General features: G+C 44.4%; 1 protein-coding gene across 1 annotated transcript in view; it reads right to left on the bottom strand.

Moving 5' to 3' along the window:
• PTPRG (protein tyrosine phosphatase receptor type G) overlaps positions 1-21,775 on the bottom strand; it is a 687,996-nt gene that overhangs the window by 236,813 nt on the left and 429,408 nt on the right. The window contains exon 6 of the mRNA XM_075321067.1: positions 20,115-20,181. Coding sequence (XP_075177182.1) covers positions 20,115-20,181 — 67 coding nt within the window. The remainder of the gene's footprint in view (positions 1-20,114; positions 20,182-21,775) is intronic.

Genomic DNA, 21,775 nt, shown 5'->3' with positions numbered 1-21,775 from the left:
TGGAGCCCTGCAAACAATCTCCTACTTCCCGGAATCCCCGATGTGTTCACTTCTGTGGAACAGAGACGAACATGCGATTGTTTGATAATGTCATGAAAAATTGCACTGCAGATGTAACCAACTAGCCATCCATACTTTACACCATATTTATCAACGACCGTGGCCAAAAAATAAAAAATAGCTGACTTCTTTCCAAATGATGATTATCATTGGTTGTCTAGAATGGTTAGTCATGGTGTGAGGCTGCGCTAACTTAATGTACTGGGGGATACTTCACTTGGCTGCTGGATTAAGGCACACAGATTTAGTTTTCTATTTAAACAGTCCAGTTGGTTTATTCACACAGGTAAACCAGCACTTGCAGCGACAATGTCCTTCTTGCGGTTTCAAAGTAACACAAACATGAGGCTTCCTTTGGCTTTACAGAAACATATATGACAAAACAGTCTGTTTCAGTCATGGGTACACCCGCAAAGCTTCGAATACAATCCCAAGCAGAAGTATCCCAGTAGGGGTAAAGCACTGTCCACTCACTGACCTCAACCAGTACACAACCGCTTGTGTGAGGTACCTTTCTGGAGCTAGAGCAAGGCTCTAATGGACACTTAGGAAGACTGTTACATTGGAATCACCAACCAGGAACTATGACTTGCTCCAGGAAGACAACATACTGGTTGTCGAAATGCGTTGTGGCATAAAAGGGACCACTAATAAAAGGTTTGGATAATTTTTTTAAAAATCCTTTGGTTCCATTTCCTCAGTAGCACTCCACCAGACAAACTCCTGCTAGTCCGGATTCCTCAGAAGGACTCCAGCTTCCTAAGCACCCACAGGCTCCAAACAACTGGCCTCCTAGTCAGTATCTAGGCAAGTCTGCAGCCGACTCCAAACCCACATGGTCTGCATGCAGAGTGCTTCCATTAAGTAAACGGCTTCCAAGCACAGAGACCATATGACCAAACAACCATTGTCATATCAGACAAGGCACACCTACGGGTGGAGCTATCTGAATAGCCAGAGCCGTCCAGCACTCTGACAGCTCGTAGACCTGGCCCATAATACATTAACAAGACTTGTGGAACCTCACAGTGGTTACATTTCACCTAACGAACATTTGATTTAGCTGAAATATTCCATTTTTATAATCTTTAGTCTACGTATGGCCACGTCTAGATCTATTATAAAGACGTTTCTCCCTCTCAAATAGTATTTAATGTAAATGACTTTCAAACACATTTGTAAAAACTGTTCTAATACATCCCGATCCCCAACATTGCGTTTCTTTTTAGCTCGTTAAGAAGCGTTGTGTAACGCATCCCCCATGTTGAGGTTTCTCTATAGGAGAATTACAAAGCTCGTGTAGCAGGAGTAGTACAGAGAACGTACAGAAGTTCTCGCCATATGCCGATAGTATCATTTTTTAATAATTAATTGTTCATCAAAGTGATAGAAGAACAGGAACGCTAAATTCAAAGTTATTCAAATTCCAGCCATGAATAATGGATGATCTTCATATTAAATACACAGTGTATTAAGCAGTCTACATTTCATTTAATTCTGTCCTTTAGTTTAACTATTTGGGAGAACATAATGAATGATAGACCGCCACGGCCGTCACGATGCGGCGACTGTTTAAAATTTGTGCTGTATGATTCATATCTGATTTCTGACAATTTGATGTCTGTAAGATTAAATTATAAAAAAAAAAATGTTTCGAAAAGTGGATGAAACTGTTCCGTAAAGTCATGGTGTGCGCCCCACCTCCCGTCATTACCACAGCTGATTTATATACGCGACAAGTCCTCCATCCCACCTACATTATATACTGTAGGAATGTTATATACTTGTCCGACAGTCATTATCGAGTTTCTTCAAGGTTCAATATCGTGGGCTAAAAGTCGTAGCTAAGGCTTTCCAGAGCTCGAGGCAAATATACAATTTGCTCAACTGGCCTTGGATCTAAAGTCGTGCCGCCCGGTAACCGATTCCCTCCTCCCTCGTTAAGCCTGGATGACTGCTGCCCAATTGGCATCCCTCATGTGGCCCCAAGGCAAATTCACATGGCAAAATATCCAAGCATGAGCTTCTCCATTTCCACCTCTTTTATAAGGGAACTGTGATATAGTTGGATCCAGCGTCTATCAAGCTCTCTTTGTATTGTATGCATTATACAGTATATATATATATGTATCTATGCATTAACATTTTATGTGGTGTCACGGCCTAATGTGACCTCAGCAGGATCTGGGATCAGAAGGTCAAAACGTATTGTTGGTCGCAGATCCACTTTTTTTTTTTAACCCCTAGATGGAGCGTATTTATTTCCAACCGTCGCTGAAGGGGTTAGTGGTTCCTTTCTATCCTGCAGTGATTAAAAAGGTAGTTATAATCTCAGCTGCAGCCGCTCCCTTTGCAATAAACATCTGCTCCTCTCTCCTCCCTATGCCGGCTATAGCTCATTGTATGCTGACCTAAGAAGGAGGCTGTCTCTGAAGAAAGCAGTGGTAATCTTCCAGCATATGCGGTGGAGTCTCTCTCTGGAGAAGAACTGGAGTTCTATGTTGAATGTTTCCCTTGTTTGTTCCCCTTCCTTGTCTTTATAATAGACGTAAGACTAGTGTCTTGCATGCCAGCTATAGCTCATTGTATGCTGACCTAAGAAGGAGCTGTCTTTGGAGAAAGCAGTGGTGATCTTTCAGCATATGTGGTGGAGTCTCGCTCTGGAGAAGAACTGGAGTTCCATGTTGAATAGGTTTCCCTTGTTTGTTCCCCTTCCTTGTCTTGTCTTTATAACAGACGTAAGACTGGTGTCTTTTTAGCCCGCGCACTAGACAGGACTAGTCCAGAGTCAGCCTGGGCCTAGGTAAGTGGTCACGCTTGGGGGGGGGGGGATTAGTATAGTATTGTTGGGGCTATATAGGGGGGTGTGGGTTGGGGGAGTCAGTAAGTCAAAGTATACTAATTGGTGGACAGCAGTAAAGGAGTAAAGTTGGTAGTCTCACGCTAGGTACGGGGGAAGTACCAATTGTACAGTGAAAGGGAAGGGAAACCCTGTGTCTAGGGAGAGGGGAGATGATGACCCCTGACCAAACCTACTGCTTGTCCCTGGGGTCCCTCACCGCCCTAGTAAGGTTCCGCACCTATGCGCCGAGCCAGACCCTGAAGTAGGCCCTAGGTAGGGAGTGAATGGAATGAGCACTTAGTCAATCCCACTAGGCTCTAAAGACACAGGGATAACGAATAGGGGAAAAGTAAACAATAACTTATCTCCAGATGACTCGGGGAGAGGAACTGCAACAACTAAGTTTCTCCAGATGAGCACAAGCCGACTGCTTGCACTGAAAACTTAAGGATATTAGCCCTATCACCAGCACAGAGTAAGGAGGAATGAGGGTATATAAAGACACTAAGGGAAGTGCTTCTGAAAAACAGCTAAAAGGGTGAGGAACTCCACAGGGTCCTAAAGGGAAAGGGATGAAAAACCAAGTAGAGGAGATACATAGGATACCAAATACATCACGCCGTAATAATCGGTTAAGGAGCAGTTTGTGCAGCCAAATGCTGTGACCTTCTATAGCCAGACACCACAGGACTGTCATTTGTGACACTCCCGTATCAGGTGGCCTTAGTTTCTTTACTGAAAAACTATACAAATATCACACCACCTTAACTTTTGAGAAAAAACTCATTTATGTGGATTGAGTATGGGCTCTTTCTCACCCAAGTTCAAAATGAAAAGTGCGACGCCAACTGTTATGGTGCTCTATTGTTGTGTGAAGAGGGGAGCTCAGTTAAAAAGGAATTCACAAAAAGTTATGGTCCTTCGTGCTCTAAAGTTTCGGTGCTGAAAATAAAGACTTACTGAGGATGATTGGTGGTGTACGGACTTTTATATCCCTTTAGGTTCTAACAAGAAGTTGTGCCCACAATTGCTTGACGAAAGAAAATAATAAAAAAAAAAATAAAAATATATAAAATAAAAAATAAACAAAAAAATAAAAAAAATTATATATGTATTTGCATTTTTTAATCTGGAGCAAAAACAAACAGCTCATAGGTTTGTTTTAACTTGCTAATGAATTAAGAAAAATGCTAATTTGTTACAACAGTTCATGAAAAGCAGAGTTAATACCAAAGTCTTTGCAGCTTCACTTTATCACTTGTTTAATTCTCCAAGAGGAAACACAAATAGAGACTGAAGTGAAAATGTAAAAGGTGTGAAAAACAGAAAAAAAAAAAAAAAGTTGCCGCGTATAACCGCGTTGTCCTGAACCAAACGCTGAGTTACACACGAACGAGTGATGGATCAAAGAGTTAAGGAAGCGTCAGCAGAAAATGATCGCTCAAACCAAGCACAGCACCTTGTAGGGGACGCACGCACCCATAATCAAAACTTTACATCTAGTATCCAAATCTGTTACTGATTTTACCAAAAAGCATTCTTTTCTTCAAATATGCAAAATAGGTATTTAGTGCACCTGGGTGTGGCTAAGCGGTTCGGTGCAACGTCCCACATAGGATAGCATAATGTACTTTAATGGTGATAAGTGCATTGCCATCAAGAAACCCCATCAATGGTAGAAATGGACTTTCGAGCAGGGCGGGCCCTTCCCCTTTGGAGCAAGAGTCGGGCGGGCCCTTCCCCTTTGGAGCAAGAGTCGGGCGGGCCCTTCCCCTTTGGAGCAAGAGTCGGGCGGGCCCTTCCCCTTTGGAGCAAGAGTCGGGCGGGCCCTTCCCCTTTGGAGCAAGAGTCGGGCGGGCCCTTCCTCTTTGGAGCAAGAGTCGGGCGGGCCCTTCCCCTTTGGAGCAAGAGTCAGGCGGGCCCTTCCCCTTTGGAGCAAGAGTCGGGCGGGCCCTTCCCCTTTGGAGCAAGAGTCGGGCGGGCCCTTCCCCTTTGGAGCAAGAGTCGGCCGGGCCCTTCCCCTTTGGAGCAAGAGTCGGGCGGGCCCTTCCCCTTTGGAGCAAGAGTCGGGCGGGCCCTTCCCCTTTTGGAGCAAGAGTCGGGCAAGGCCTTCTACTTTTGGAGCAAGAGTCGGGCGAGTCCTACTTTTGGAACAAGAGTGAGTCGGACCCTTCTACTTTGGAGCAAGAGTCAGTCGGACCCTTCTACTTTGGAGCAAGAGTCAGTCGGACCCTTCTACTTTGGAGCAAGAGTCAGTCGGACCCTTCTACTTTGGAGCAAGAGAGTCGGACCCTTCTACTTTGGAGCAAGAGAATCGGACCCTTCTACTTTGGAGCAAGAGAGTCGGACCCTTCTACTTTGGAGCAAGAGAGTCGGACCCTTCTACTTTGGAGCAAGAGTCAGTCAGACCCTTCTACTTTGGAGCAAGAGTCAGTCGGACCCTTCTACTTTGGAGCAAGAGTCAGTCGGACCCTTCTACTTTGGAGCAAGAGTCAGTCGGACACTTCTACTTTGGAGCAAGAGTCAGTCGGACCCTTCTACTTCGAAGCAAGAGTGAGTCGGACCCTTCTACTTCGAAGCAAGAGTGAGTCGGACCCTTCTTCTTCGGAGCAAGAGTGAGTCGGACCCTTCTTCTTCGGAGCAAGAGTGAGTCGGACCCTTCTTCTTCGGAGCAAGAGTGAGTCGGACCCTTCTACTTCGGATCAAGAGTCAGGTGGACCCTTCTACTTTGGAGCAAAAGTCAGGTGGATACTGCTACTTTGGAGCAAAAGGCAAGTGGACACTGCTACGTTGGCGCAAGAAGCAGGTTGACATTTCTACTTTGGAGCAAGAGTCAGGTGGGCACTTCTAGAATCTTTTTGTTGGTCAAAGTCAATGTCGGGATGGGATATCTTCATTCATCGCTCATTTCAAAGGATTAAAATCATGTCCTCTCTAATCTTCCCCTCTTTTATTCATTCATTATCATAGAGAAAGAAGAGTTAAGCAAAGCATGAGCCACACAATCCGCCATCGCTAACAGCAACACGGCTCCCTAGGAAGCAGTCCCCGGTAATAGCCGGCGGCTCGCTTCTTCAATAGCCGCCTCTGTCACTACAATGTATATTCTATCTACATGAAAGCACATAATGTGAAATTCTAAAGAATCCAATACAACACTTCAAGGAAGATCACCGCATTGTGCTCCAGTCTGGTGAATTATATCCAAGGCAGAATGTGAAGTCAAGGAGTCCCGCCAGCTCACTCATTGCCATCTTCACGCTCCTCGGTTACATCTTGCAATACAATATGTGTTTACTTTAATAATCTACTCTTGTCTGAGTCCTATCCATTCCCTGATGTAGTGCAGCAAGTACCGAGAAGAGAACGTTTTAACTTTCCCCACAAATAGATTGGAGGAGCACAAAGGCGAGCTCCCCATACATCCAAACCCTCCAGTCTTATGTCTTGATCCTCTTCTTTTTTTTATATTTTTTTTAGTCCTATATCAATTGCCCAACACAAAAGCAGAACTTCACTCTTCTAGTCTAAACTATTTGTAGTAACTGCTTTGATCTCCGCTGCACTGCAGGTCATCCCAAGGTGATGGAAACCAAACTCGCTCCCTTGGAAACTACACAAATATATATGACTACGGAGAAAATAGATCAGAGAAATAAGAAAGGAGATAGAATTAAATCATAAGTTGGAGAAGCGGCTGCTTTGTATTCTACGAGCCAGCAATGACATCCATGGTATAAAAGCAGATCCACTTTCTTAATACCGGTTTTAATGTTAGGACTATAAAAAAAAAAAAAAAACAAGTGAACCACCCCACTAGGTTTGCTCCTTTCAAGTCTCCATATATAAGATTCCAAGTGATCCGTTAGTTTATGATGTTGATGTTTTGGTCAAAGGCAACCAAAGATCAGGTGCAGTGCCAGGGGCGTAACTACAAAAGGTGCAGCGGTTTCAATCCCAAAAAAAGCCGCAGCGGTAGCAATCACATAAAAATGTGCAGCGGTTGCAATCACACAAAAATGTGCAGCGGTTGCAATCACACAAAAGGTGCAGCAGTTGCAATCACACAAAATGTGCAGCAGTTGCAATCACACAAAAGGTGCAGCAGTTGCAATCACACAAAAGGTGCAGAAGTTGCAATCACACAAAAGGTGCAGCAGTTGCAATCACACAAAAGGTGCAGCAGTTGCAATCACACAAAATGTGCAGCAGTTGCAATCACACAAAAGGTGCAGCAGTTGCAATCACACAAAAGGTGCAGCAGTTGCAATCACACAAAATGTGCAGCAGTTGCAATCACACAAAAGGTGCAGCAGTTGCAATCACACAAAAGGTGCAGCAGTTGCAATCACACAAAATGTGCAGCAGTTGCAATCACACAAAATGTGCAGCAGTTGCAATCACACAAAATGTGCAGCAGTTGCAATCACACAAAAGGTGCAGCAGTTGCAATCACACAAAATGTGCAGAAGTTGCAATCACACAAAAGGTGCAGCAGTTGCAATCACACAAAATGTGCAGCAGTTGCAATCACACAAAATGTGCAGCAGTTGCAATCACACAAAAAAGTGCAGCGGTTGCAATCACACAAAAAAGTGCAGCGGTTGCAATCACACAAAAATGTGCAGCAGTTGCAATCACACCAAGGAGCCCTGAAGCCTAAGGGACCCACATAGTCCCTTTGGCCTATATTGACAAATATTATTAAACACTTGCAATAATTGGGGGCCCCGCTGGATGTTTTGCATTGGGACTTGAGCTTTAAGTCACGCCACTGTGCTATGGACAAAGACTAGCCCATCTGGTCTAATGGCACAGAAGAATTGCTGTAGCACTAATTAATGAAAAAAAAAAAAAGTGTCACGCCAGGTGAGACAGGACTTCCGGGGTGAGGCGCAACACACAGGGGAAAATCAGGGAAGAAATACAATGAAAGACCCTAGCTTTAGGGAGAGGGGAGCCAGGCCATCTCATAACACTCACATGAGTCTGATCCCTGCACTCCCTAATGTCCCTAGACAGGTCCTTCCCCTCATGCGCCATCACGTGCTACTCACCCTGACTACTGTGAAGGCCAGCGAGATGCTAGTCTCGTTACTGCAATAAAACGAGGAAGGTAAGACAAACAGGTAAGGAAAGACCACAAATAGCACTCCACAGCATCTCCAGCAAGAAACTTCTCTGCTGCAACGGAAACTAACACATAAGCTTCTCCGTAGATAGGCTCCTTCAATGTGGACAGTATAGAATGAACTATAGCCGGCATACGTAGGAGTGAGGAGCAGATATTTATAGCAGAAGGGAGTGGCTGCGGCTGAGGTTACAACTACTTGTTAAATCAAAAGCAGGATAGAAAGAACCTTAACATTTTCAGCACCGGATGGAATGATATAAGCGCCAACTCAGGGTAAATGACGAGCGGGCACTAAAGAGGATCTGCAATCAACTATTCACTGACTTTCTGATCCCAGATCTCCCAGAGGTCACATCAGGCCAGGACACACTAGTGACACAAATAAGTCAGGATATACAGAGCATCGCAGCTCGCTATCTAAGGGGCCATCTAGCTACAAACCATGGTCACCTCTCAACTATAGGAGTAGCAAAAGTGGACCACGGAGCAATACAAGGTGGTGGCCTGGTCTGAAGAATCACAATTTCTTTTATATTACAGTATGTGGATGGCTGGGTTCATGCGAGTCTCTTACTTGGAGCAGAGATGGCACCATGGTGCACTACAGGAAGAAGTCAAGCGGTGTGAAGCTTTGGGTAATGCTCTGTTTGGAAACTATGGAGCTTATTTTGACTTATACGACCTACCAAAACATTGTATAGGCAAAGAACCCCTCAACACCTTCCCTTTGATTGCACCGATATTCCCTAATGGTAGGATGTGACCGCAAATTTTGCAAACCTATCAAAATTAAATACTTTGCAACTTGGCGCTGTCTACGATCTACAAATTTCCTATTTATCATTTTCTGATGGTCTTTCATCCCAGTGATGTCCTCACCATATGTAAATGTCGGCATTTGGGGCATTTCCTATAGAAACTCAAGAATCAAGAGGCCATGAAGGCAAGAAAGACGGGAGTTCTACAGACTCAAGTGCAAAATGGAAGCATTTGTTTTTTGTAAATATTAAAGACTTCCATAAAACCAATTTTCTATTTGCCTTCCGCGGTTTCTCATAGGAATTGGTAGAACATTGGTCAATGTGGTCTTCGGTAAAAGTATAAAACTGATGAAATGCATCGGGCAAATGTCCTACATTCTCCAAGTCTCGAACATTACAGTCAATTTTGGAGATTGCAAAACATAACTCCGCCGTTGTTATTTTTAGACAGAAAACCGGAAAAGTTGGATGAAGACAGGAAATGTTGTCAACTCTTTGTTGCTCTACGGAAAGTTGAGGGATGATTCGGTCGACTCCTTTGGGACTCTTACAGTCAATCGAATTCCAAACCGCCTGCCAAAATTTCACTGAATTACCTCTTTAATCTTTCCATGGCACTCTGAACTAAACTGTAAGTGTTTGGACAAGGTCTCGCGAAGGCTGCCAAATCGTTGCATAAACAGGGATACTGTGTAATAAATAGGTCTCTGAAAATTATTACATCAAAATGGAAAGCAGTTGGGCTTCGGAACGTCGACATGTTCCCATCCAGGACATCTGAGACATTTTGGAATGCCATCTTAAAAATGATTTTATGAAGATAAATCCCGAAAAAAAAATCATGTATATCCACATTCAGAGAACGTGAATATATTACTAATTCAGCAGCGATTCCTCTATTTTATGCCCGGGGCATATTATTGGAACAGAAAATTCTCCAGAAAGATTTGTACACCTATTTTTCACTTCCTACAGATTTATTGCCGTTCACAGCTGCAACATTAAATGACTTAGAAAGTAGGACAATTAATCCTAAACGCTATTTGTTTTAATCCAGAAGTGTCACCCAGATTCACGAGACTAGAGAAACTCCTTCTACTGATCCAACACCATATGTTTTACCCTTTGCCTCCTGTGTAAAACAGTCACCAAAACTTTTTCTGGCTAGGAATAGAGAAGGGATCCTCATGTTCAGTCGTCCGGTTGGGGCTTATGTCCAAACCCCCCTACAAAACAGGATTTGGTCATATACACCAATGTGGCCATTGACTATAGATAAGAGATCCTCACGTCCAGTGGTCCTATTTGGGCTTATGTCCAAACTCCCCACAAAATGGGTTTTGGAAGTATGCACCAACGTGGCTATTGACTATAGAGAGCATACCCTCGCGTTCTGTAGTCCGGTTGGGGCTTATGTCAAAACCCCTCACAAAGAGGGATTTGGATGTATGCACCAACAGGGCCATTGACTATAGAGAAGAGACCCTCACGTTCAGTGGTCCCTTTGGGGCTTATGCTCAAACTCCCCACAAAATGGGTTTTGGAAGTATGCGCCAATGTGGCTATTGACTATAGAGAAGGGACCCTCATGTTCTGTGGACATAAGCCCCAACCGAACCACAGAACGTGAGGGTCCCTTCTCTATAGTCAATAGCCACGTTGTCGCATACTTCGAAAACCCGCTTTGTGGGTAGTTTAGACATAAGCCCTAACCGGACCAAACTCCCCACAAAGCGGGATTTGGACGTATGCACCAACAGGGCCATGCACTATAGAGAACAGACACTCATGTTCTGTGGACATAAGCCTCAACCAGACCACTGAACAAGAGTGTCCGTTCTCTATAGTCTATGGCCCTGTTGGTGCATACTTCCAAAACCCGCTTTGTGGGTAGTTTGGACATGAGCCCCACCAGACGGCTTAATATGAGCCCCAACCAGACCACTGAACATGATTGTCCTTTCTCTAAGTCAATGGCCCTGTTGGTGCATATGTCCAAATCCCGCTTTGTGGAGAGTTTGGTCCGGTTGGGGTTTATGTCCAAACTACCCACAAAGCGGGTTTTGGAAGTATGCACCAACAGGGCCATTGACTTAGAGAAAGGACAATCATGTTCAGCGGTCTGGTTGGGGCTCATGTTCAGCGGTCTGGTTGGGGCTCATGTTCAGCGGTCTGGTTGGGGCTCATGTTCAGCGGTCTGGTTGGGGCTCATGTTCAGCGGTCTGGTTGGGGCTCATGTTCAGCGGTCTGGTTGGGGCTCATGTTCAGCGGTCTGGTTGGGGCTCATGTTCAGCGGTCTGGTTGGGGCTCATGTTCAGCGGTCTGGTTGGGGCTCATGTTCAGCGGTCTGGTTGGGGCTCATGTTCAGCGGTCTGGTTGGGGCTCATGTTCAGCGGTCTGGTTGGGGCTCATGTTCAGCGGTCTGGTTGGGGCTCATGTTCAGCGGTCTGGTGGGGGCTCATGTTCAGCGGTCTGGTTGGGGGCTCATGTTCAGCGGTCTGGTTGGGGGCTCATGTTCAGCGGTCTGGTTGGGGGCTCATGTTCAGCGGTCTGGTTGGGGGCTCATGTTCAGCGGTCTGGTTGGGGCTCATGTTCAGCGGTCTGGTTGGGGGCTCATGTTTAGCGGTCTGGTTGGGGCTCATGTTTAGCGGTCTGGTTGGGGCTCATGTTTAGCGGTCTGGTTGGGGCTCATGTTTAGCGGTCTGGTTGGGGCTCATGTTTAGCGGTCTGGTTGGGGCTCATGTTTAGCGGTCTGGTTGGGGCTCATGTTCAGCAGTCTGGTTGGGGCTCATGTTTAGCGGTCTGGTTGGGGCTCATGTTTAGCGGTCTGGTTGGGGCTCATGTTCAAACTCCACCCCACAAAACGAGATTTGGCAGTATGTGCCAACAGGGTTGACTGATTGATACAGTACAAGTGTCATAGGATTTGGCAGAAGGTTTTTCCAATTTCTCCAATCCAACCCAAATTATTCATGGCAGAGCATGCATGTTATTAGGAAATGGTGAGTAAAACCTCTTGGCCCAAATGTATGGCCAACTTTGCAGCCAAACATAGGGTTCTGAAAACAAAGGTGTCTGGTCTCAAGGACAGGGAGAATAATTCTTTATTTGTATCTTACAGATTAAGGGTGCTTTCTCTTTGCATTGTTCCCCATGTTCAGTGGTCCCCTCAAGGCTTACGTGCAAACCCTCCCAAACATGGGATTCAGATGTATGCGCCGATGGGTCCATTGACTATAATGGTGCAGATGAAGTCCCCGTGTGCTGTCATGCACCAATTTCAGGTGTAAACTCCTACTGGTAGTGGACACCCAGATGTAGTCTACTACCTCTTGGTGACCACCTCCAGTAGGTGTATAAGTCGAATATGCCTTGAAATGGTGCATGACAGAGCACACAGTGACTCCATCTGCACCATTATAGTCAGTGGCCCCATCAGCGCATACATCTGAATACTGTTTTCAGGAGGGTTTGCGCGTAAGTGTCACGGGTGTGTCATGGGTGAGAGACTGTCAAGTGGTTTCTGGCAATAGAAGGTCACAGCGTTTGGCTGTGCAGAATGCTCCCTGCCTTTTTATTGTTCCTGTTAGTATTCATGGTAGTTTTCTTGCTGGGTTTCCATCTCTTCCCCTTTAGGACCCATGCATCTAGCTGCTGATTATCAGTATTCCCCTTGCGCTTAAATAAATACTCATCTTCCCTGGACTGGTGCTGGTGATATTATTCAGTTCATTCTAGTGGCTTGCACTCATCTGTGGTATCGTTGCTGTAACTTTGCTGAACTTTTGTGTCATCTGTGGATAAGTAGTTAATGCTTTCCCCTGTGTGTCCTCTGTCTCCTCTATAGATGACCAGTCTTGACCGCCATGACTAGCGGGACCACTGAACATTGAGAACGACTTAACGGGAAAGCACCCTTAATCTATAAGATGCAGATAAAGAATTCTTCTCCATGTGTCCCTAACGCTAGATCCCTCTATTCTCAGAACCCCATGTATGGCCATAACATTGGCCGTACATTTCATTTGGACCAAGAGATTTTACGCAACATATCCCAAAAGCATGCATGCTCTGCCAAGTATGCTTTTTGAGATTGGAGAAATTGAAAAAAGCCACTGCCAAATCCTATACTGTATCAAGCACGTCAATTACCATGATGACTGATCTACTATCGGGGAAGAGTCAAGGGATCTCAAACACTAGTTACCGATCCCTCCAAAACTGACCGGGTAGGCTGATGACTTTTTTGCGTATGACCCCCCCATAAAGGCAACTGCCTGCAGTGAGATCCCTCCCCCACGGATCTGTAAATCTCCAAGACACTAAGCCTGCCCCTTTCAATAAGTCCGGCCCATGAGCAGCCTAAAAAGCAATAAATGTAGCGCTCAGGACAAATTTCTAACTCGTGTGAACCTGTAACCAAGTTTTATCATTAATTCATAGATTCCACGTTCCTTAATTGCAGATGGACATTTTAAAGTCCAATGAGAAGATTTCTGCAAACCAAAAAAACCCCAAAACATTCCAGGCATTTGTATTATTTTTTTGTACTATGTAGGTTGTTGTCACTGAACCATTTCACCTTTTATTAATCGAATATGCTATGTGTAAAGGAATCAGAGAGGTTTTGGATTCATACGGCCCCTGACAAACTGCTTTGGGTTAATTTTATTTAAAAAGGCCAACACAGCCCTTTTGTATCCCAAATTTAATCAATATTAACACCCAGAGAACTACGGAGGAAAAGAGAAAAACTAATACAAGGGATATTCACAGCTGCCAAACCCGACTGTGCAATACACAGATGATATGTAAAATTAATGTATAGATGCTATATAGTCTTGATGTGCAACATGAAAGGCTCGGCCCAGCTGCACAGCTCCATAGTAAATAATTAACTCTTCATAATAAAATCCACGTGCTCCATTGCTCGTCCTATATTTGTTTTCTGGCTTCAGACTTAATAGGTTTGGAAAAAGAAAGAAGGGCTGGAGCGTTCAGGGAAGACGGCACATTCTCCGGCAGGTAGAGGAGTAAACTATGCTGCACACATCCGAATATTGCAAAGGTACGGGATATAAAAAGATGAAAAAAGGCATGGCTGACGTTTTCCGAAAACAGCGCGTATGTCCATAGGCGGTTTCTCTTCTTGCTTGGAACATATGCCGAGCGTCCATAGTTATTGCAGTTTTCCCAGCTAACACTAGGCGATATCCAGGCTCTTGTTGTCACAATGTGACTGCAGGTTTTTTTTTGCCTGGTCATAGGAGAACTCCCGACAAGTGACGCGATACAGAGGAAACACCTGGAAAGAGTCACATTGGGGAAGGAGAGGACCACCGGTGAGCAACGCAATACAGAGGGTACAGCAGGAAAACAACAGGGGGCGCTGATGCTAAGAGGAGGGAGTGGGGTCACCTCGTAGCACCTCTGGACTGCATCCAAGCACTGACGCCAGAACTGAGGGGAGGGTGGGGGAAGGGTGAATATTCATTTTGCTTTAACGGGCGAGTAATGCAGTAGTCTGATTGCAACCAATCACTGATGCTGGCACAGAGGAGTGGGCGGGGGAAGTGGTGAATATTCATTTTGCATTCATAGGTGAGTAATATAGCAGTCTGATTGCAACCAATCACTGACACAAAGGAGTGGATGGGGAAGTGGTGAATATTCATTTTGCATCAATACGACAGTTTGATTGCAACCAATCACTGATGCCGACAGAGGGGTGGGTGGGGAAGGGGTGAATATTCATTTTGAATTACCGAGCGAGTAATAAGACAGCCTGATTGCATCCAATTACTGACCACGGCACAATGGGATGGGCGAAGAAAGGGGTGAATATTTATTTTGTATTAACAGGCGAGTAATACAGCAGTCTGATTGCAACCAATCACTGATGCCGACACAAAGGAGTGGGTGGGGGAAGCAGTGAATATTCACTTTGCATCAATATGACCGTCTGATTGCAACCAATCACTGGTGCCTACACAGAGGGGTGGGTGGGGGAAGGGGTGAATATTCATTTTGCATTAACAGGCGAGTAATATGGCAGTGTGACTGCACCCAATCACTGATGCTGGCACAGAGGGGTGAATATTCATCTTGCATTAAAATATGTTTAACCAGTGCATGAAAATTAATTTTCCGGGGCTTACAGCAACACAACAGGGCAACATACAGCAATAATAGTTACAGCTATTAAGCCCTATTTCAGTACAATATTAGTATGATGAACCGCAACTAGGGCTTATTTTTGGAGTAGGGCTCATATTTTAAGTATACTCCAAAAAGCCCAAAAAATACTACTAGGGCTTATTTTTGTGGAAATATAATAGGTAACATTAGACAGACAGTTTCCCTCCCTCTGGAAAAAGACAATTTACAGTCTTTATCCCAAAAACACTCCCTTTCCCCCAAAAACACTTCCCTTTCCCCCAAAAACACTTCCCTTTCCCCCAAAAACACTTCCCTTTCCCCAAAAACCCTTCCTTTCCCAAAAACCACTTCCTTTCCCAAAAACCCTTCCTTTCCCAAAAACTCTACACCAACTAGATTTCTGCAAGGAGAACTAGTTCCCTTCGTGTAACTGTTTTCACCCTTCAATAGGTGTAATGGGATATCATCCATTGTGTCGGAGTGTTTAGTAATAAAGTATCAAAAATATTCCTTCTTAACCTTGAATCAAAATGTATCCAAAAATCAGCCCCTTACGAGGATAGCCGTTGTGTCGGGGTGAGAGTGTACCTTTGATATGTTTACTAATAAAGTATTAAAATATTTCTTCTTAACCTTGAAACAAAAAATGTATCCAAAATCAGCAACCGGGAAACTCGTCCGGTCAAACCCCAACAAACGGCTTCTTTTAATCGAGAGATAGAAATCTCGTCAAATAATGTTCTGCAAACTTAAAATGATTTCCACAAATGGACAGCGGTGATTTATGATCATCACCACCACACCAAGACAAATAATTTATGGAGGAACAGAATATTCTAAGAGGAGAATTTTCAGAACATACACAAGATAAATAGCGGGATGGAAACATCAGCACTCCGAGCCGCGGTGCTAATATGGATGATGTATAGTAACTTGTAATGATTTATAACTTATGTATCCCAGAGCCGTGACTGAAAAGAAACAAATTGCTTACTGTTAGCACAAATCCATTTTCAGGTAAAATATGGGCTTGAACCTCGCTAATCAAATAATGGCCGTTGTGCATACGCGGCGCTTCTGTACGAGCGGCGGGTCATTTTTAGAAGGGATGACGCATTGCTGGAGGAAACTGACTTTACGGAGGTCGGTGTTTTCTGCAATTTTGTAGTTACGACTTTTAGATTAAAATATGCACGGGGAATTGCTTAAAGAACACTTCCACGAGCAAGTCTTATTATGCAAAAAGGTTCCCTTTATATAGCAAAAGTGCAATGATTTTTGCAAGGCACAAGCTGCTAATTTCCAATAGTGGATAAAGGCAGTAGACGTTCCTCTGTAAAAGGCAAAACTTTTTAGAAAAAAAAAAAATGTAAAAAGTGTGAGGGGGGCCCAGGTCATAATTGGTCTCTTTCTCCTGCATCCCTCCTAGCTATATGGGACAGCAAGTCTATGTTCACATGTTGCGTTTTTTGGTTTTTCGCAGTTTTTTTCCCATGAGCTTTATGCAAACAAAAAGCTGCTTTTTTACTGGACCATCAAAAGCATTGAGATTTCAGAAATCTCATTCACACGCTATTTTTTCCCCTTACAAATTAAAAATTGCAGCGATTTTGAAAGAAGCAGCGTGTCAATTCTTTCAGGGTTTTTGCAGCTTTTTTCACCATCAAAAGCAATAAGAGTGTAGAAACGTAGCTGATTTTTTTTCTGTATTTGTTGATGCCTTTGTGGGGAATTAAACGAATTATTTAAACGTACTGTAGATAAATGACAAGGTAAAAACCAGCACAGAAAGAAAAAAAAAAAACAGGGCAGCAAAAACATAAAACAGGGAAGCAAGAAAAAAAAATGCAGCAAGAAAAACCAAAATAGGGCAGTAAAAACAAAAAACAAAACAAAACCAGGCAGCAAACACTAAACAGGGCAGCAAACACTAAACAGGGCAGCAAACAAAAAAACAGGGCAGCAAACAAAAAAACAGGGCAGCAAACAAAAAAACAGGGCAGCAAACAAAAAAACAGGGCAGCAAACAAAAAAACAGGGCAGCAAACAAAAAAAAAAGAACCCACAAAGCAGGTTTCGCTGCAGAAAAAATAAAGTGCACAAACGCGAGTGAACATAGCCTTAGGGCAGCGTTACACGTACGATATATCGGGCGATATGTTGTCGGGGTCATGGAATTCCGTGACGCACATGCGGCATCGTTAGAGATGTCATACCGTGTGACAGCTACGAACAACTGAACGAGCAAAAATACTCATCTTATCATTGCTCGTTGACACGTCGTTCATTTCCATAATGTGGTTCCTCCTCCTGTGCGCCGGTTGTTCATTGTTCCCGTGGCAGCACACATCGCTCCGTGTGACACCCCGGGAACGACAAACACAGCTTACCTGCGTCCCGCCGGCAATGAGGAAGGAAGGAGGTGGGCGGGATGTTATGTCCCGCTCATCTCCGCCCCTCCGCTTCTATTGGCCGGCCGCTTTATGACGTCGCTGTGACGCTGAACGTCCCTCCCCCTTCAGGAAGAGGATGTTCGCCGCCCACAGCGAGGTCGTTAGGGAGATAAGTGCGTGTGACAGGGGGTTTAACGACTTTGTGGGACACGGGCAATGAATTGCCCATGACGCACAAACGACGGGGGCGGGTACGATCGCTAATGCGATCGCACGATATATCATACCGTGTGACGCCGGCCTTAGCCCGAATGGTTGTCTGTCCCCAACTACTTTCCTCTCGAATATATAAAAACATTGTTTAATAGGAGGTCGTCAGGATTAAATATTAAAGATTTGCCTTTTTCCCAGGAAACTGCGCCACATACGACTGAGCAGTGCCGAGCTGCAATACCAGACACAACCTAAGGACCAAAGTGGCGCTTTTTCTGGAGAAAATCCAGCCGTGTGGATGGAGACTGTATACACATGGACTCATGAGGTTGCTCACTCTACCCGAACTCATTATAATCAGTATTTTATATCCCGGTTATACAGTTACTTTGACTTGGATTTTCACACTACACCACCTGACAAGACCATACTCTTTTCTGCATAGTAAGTACACCAGGCTCATCAGGTTTTCTTTAATAATTGATGGAGTTCATAGTGATAGATCAGTTTTAATTAGGAAACCATATAAATACCATTGCATCAAATGATTTACATTTTTTTCCATTTATATAATCTTTTATATTATTATAATCCTCCTGCACAATATTATCATCAACTAAACTTCTTTGCGTGATAGTTTTTATTTTTTAAGTTTAAAGTAATTGAGAATCGACACGATTCACCGACAAATACAAAAACGCCTGTCACTAACGAGCAAACATGAATTAATGACTCAAAATCGCTTTCTTTTATTAGTTGGTGGAATAACAAAAAAATTGAAAAAAGCGTGAGCGTTCTCAAAATATAAAAGAAAAAAAATGGAAAAACAAAAAGTGAAAGATAATGTTCCTTTCCACTAAAAATAAAAAGCCCTTACAATAAATGCGTCAATAATACAAGTAACTCAAGAGTTCTGCCTCCAACAGCGAAGTGAAGCACAAATTTCATCGAGATGTTGCTTCCGATATGGAACAGACAAAGGAGTCGACTATTACACTATAAAATGTGTTCATTTGTTGTCAAGAACTTTGCAATCATGATGAAAAGCCCCGTATCCCACAACTATTTTAGGTTCTGCAGTCCCTGCTGTAGTACCAATGCCCCAAATGTTGTATCAAGCTGGAGAACCTCTATGGACAAGCTATGATGCTGACGTGAGATTTGTATTCAAGTCAATAAATTGGAAAAATCTCGAAAATTAACTTTTGAATGGAGTGTATGACTCCCCCCCCCCCCACCCTCCCCCATCCCACGTGCCCAATCAGTGGTGCCCCCCATATCAGTCATAGAATTAGTAATCTGCATTACTCAAGCTTCACAAAAAGCCTCTCTCTATGGTGGTCGCAAAGTCCAAGCCTACTGAACACATCACACAGGCCTCATACAGTGTATTCTGGATAAGACACATACAAACTAGTAATGTGTACACAGGTATGCAGCCTTAAGGTCATGCAGGTCAGTTAATTGCATCCCATAAAAAAAAAAAAAAAAAAAGCGGGAGTGGAATATACAGTGAAAAACAAGCAGTTTGAGCCCTTCGTAACGAAGACTACCTGCACACTTGACGTTTTAATCAATAGATCAAGTTTTATAATCTTAGATATTCGATACATTGATCACCTTCTTTGAGAAGACCGCCGCCCCTCGGGAGACCGCTGCCCCTCGGGAGACCGATACCTCTGAAGAACATCACGCCTCCGTGAAGGTCACTTTTCCGCCTCGAAGACAGAGCCCCACCGCCTCGAAGACAGAGCCCCACCGCCTCGAAGACAGAGCCCCACCGCCTCGAAGACAGAGCCCCACCGCCTCGAAGACAGAGCCCCACCGCCTCGAAGACAGAGCCCCACCGCCTCGAAGACAGAGCCCCACCGCCTCGAAGACAGAGCCCCACCGCCTATTTGTTGATGAGGACTGACCCTTCATCTGTTTCCAGCATCACTCCTGTTGGTCTCTAGTGATTTGTGAGCCTCTGGCTGCTCCAGTGATTCATGGAATGCTCCGGAGGTCATAATTCAATACAAGTCTATGAGAGCCTCGTTCCTGCTCTCATAGATTTACATTGAGAACTTGTGATCAGTGATAAGCGAGCACTACCATGCTTGGTACTCAAAATAAGCATTTTGATGCTCAGACAGGCTCAACTCATTTACCAAATATAATAGAAGTCAATGGGGAACGCAAGCGTTTTTCAGAAGATCTTCTGGAAAAATGCTCGAGATCCCCATTGACTTCCAATATACTCGGTACACGAGTCTTGCCCATCCCAGCATTAACTGCATCATGGTAGTGCTCGCTCCTCACTACTTGTGATGTAATTTGTAACTTCTGAACAGTCAGAAGTCACAGGAACAAGATGGCGCCGGGAAACCACTATGGGCAGGGGCTTCGATTAAAGGGTCACTCCATCTCTGAAAACAAACAATTAAGTGGTGCTTTAACCATAGCTACTCTTTAGTTAACCATTTGACCCATGTTAAATAATGTGAAAACATTAGCACACTTGTGCATATGAATGTTGTAACGTTGCATCTTAAGGGGACAGAACGTCTTACCGTGATGGACAACGCCCTTCAGACCATGAATAATGGGATCCAGAGCAGGATTGTTCTTCTGTGTGGCCTGAAAAGAAGAAAAAAAATGAAAGGATCAAATGTATAATTTTGTGATTGTTTTAGATTTTATCAGATATAGAAATTTGCTGCCTAGGATTTGGTAGACACAACATTGGGCTCCATATATATCGAGAATGGCCTTACGGCCAATAACATCTAATCTCTTATTTTTAAAACCGTCTGGTTGAAAGCTGGAAAATCGACCCCTTTCCGAATTTGTAGCTCCTTCTGGTAGAACTAAATACAGTTGGTTATAAAAGTTCTTTTGGTATGAGCGTAAGAATTGTTCGGCATGAAGGACCTTCTATTCGTGCCGATAATCCACTAACAAGTGTTCGTAAGAAGGCTCAATCCTAATTATTGACCTGAATAATTATGCTACCACATTAGCATAGTTTTGTCAGCAGTTGGTCGAATTTCTCTATGTTAACGGGTCAAAAATGGCCAATCTCAAGGACTCTTCTGACAACTCTTCACCAGCACAAGGTTAAAATCTTGACTTGGCTTTAATTTACCATAAGAAACGAGAACAGGATCATGCGAGGAGTACAACTGAGATATGAAGAAACCCAACTTCAAGAACAGGTAAGTGTCCATATAGAGAGAGCGTCCAGCACTAGAGACATGGCACTGCGGCCATATACAACAGCATTGATGGAAGTCTGGAGCAAGGGTACAAGCCGTGGAGGTGCTCAACCAGGTACAAAATGTAATGTATCAAAACTGCGTAGTCTGACGAGAAAAAGGTAGCCACACATTTGCTTGAAATCTTATCATTTATTTCATCCGGTCAAGACAAAATCGGTAGGGAGAGGGGGATGCGTGGTAACAAATGGCTGTTTCGCGCAGGTGATCACGCTTCAATGGGTCCTGACGTTATCCCGCATCCCCCTCGATTTGTCTTTATCGGATAAAATAAGGGATAAGATTTCAAGCAATACGCGAGCGCCTACCTTTTTCTCATCTGACCACGCAGTTTCAAGAACAGGTACATTTTGCGCTGTCACAATGTGACTACATGATAGTGAGGGACAGAGGGCTCACATACTGTCCCCTCAGGTTAGGGAACCCTAGGCTAATCCTAACCTCCCAATTACTTGCAGAGTTGGAGACGCCAGAGTCCCGTGCCTTCGCGTTCTCATGACCAGGCCTGCATATGTTATACCCCCCTCTCCTCGCAGGGAAGGAAGGGACAGGTGTGATGGAAACACAGCTTAAGGCTAGTTTCACACTTGCGTTGAACGGTATCCGTTGCATTGCGTTGTGTAACGGATGCAACGGATGTGTTGCATATAGTGGCACAACGGATGCTGCAAAACAACGCAATTCGTTTTTTTTTGTTTTTTTTTTTACAGTTTTACCAGCGGCAGACTATTGTGAATGATCAGCTGATCGCTCCCAGTAGCCGGCCGCCGGGTGATCAGCTGATCGCTCCCAGTAGCCGGCCGCCGGGTGATCAGCTGATCGCTCCCTGCAGCCGGCCGCCGGGTGATCAGCTGATCGCTCCCTGCAGCCGGCCGCCGGGTGATCAGCTGATCGCTCCCTGCAGCCGGCCGCCGGGTGATCAGCTGATCGCTCCCTGCAGCCGGCCGCCGGGTGAT

This window comes from Anomaloglossus baeobatrachus, chromosome 8, assembly GCF_048569485.1.
Source record: "Anomaloglossus baeobatrachus isolate aAnoBae1 chromosome 8, aAnoBae1.hap1, whole genome shotgun sequence".
Classification (NCBI taxonomy): domain Eukaryota; kingdom Metazoa; phylum Chordata; class Amphibia; order Anura; family Aromobatidae; genus Anomaloglossus; species Anomaloglossus baeobatrachus.
Note: the sequence above shows the minus strand (reverse complement) of the source record. Positions and strands in the feature narration are given on the sequence as shown.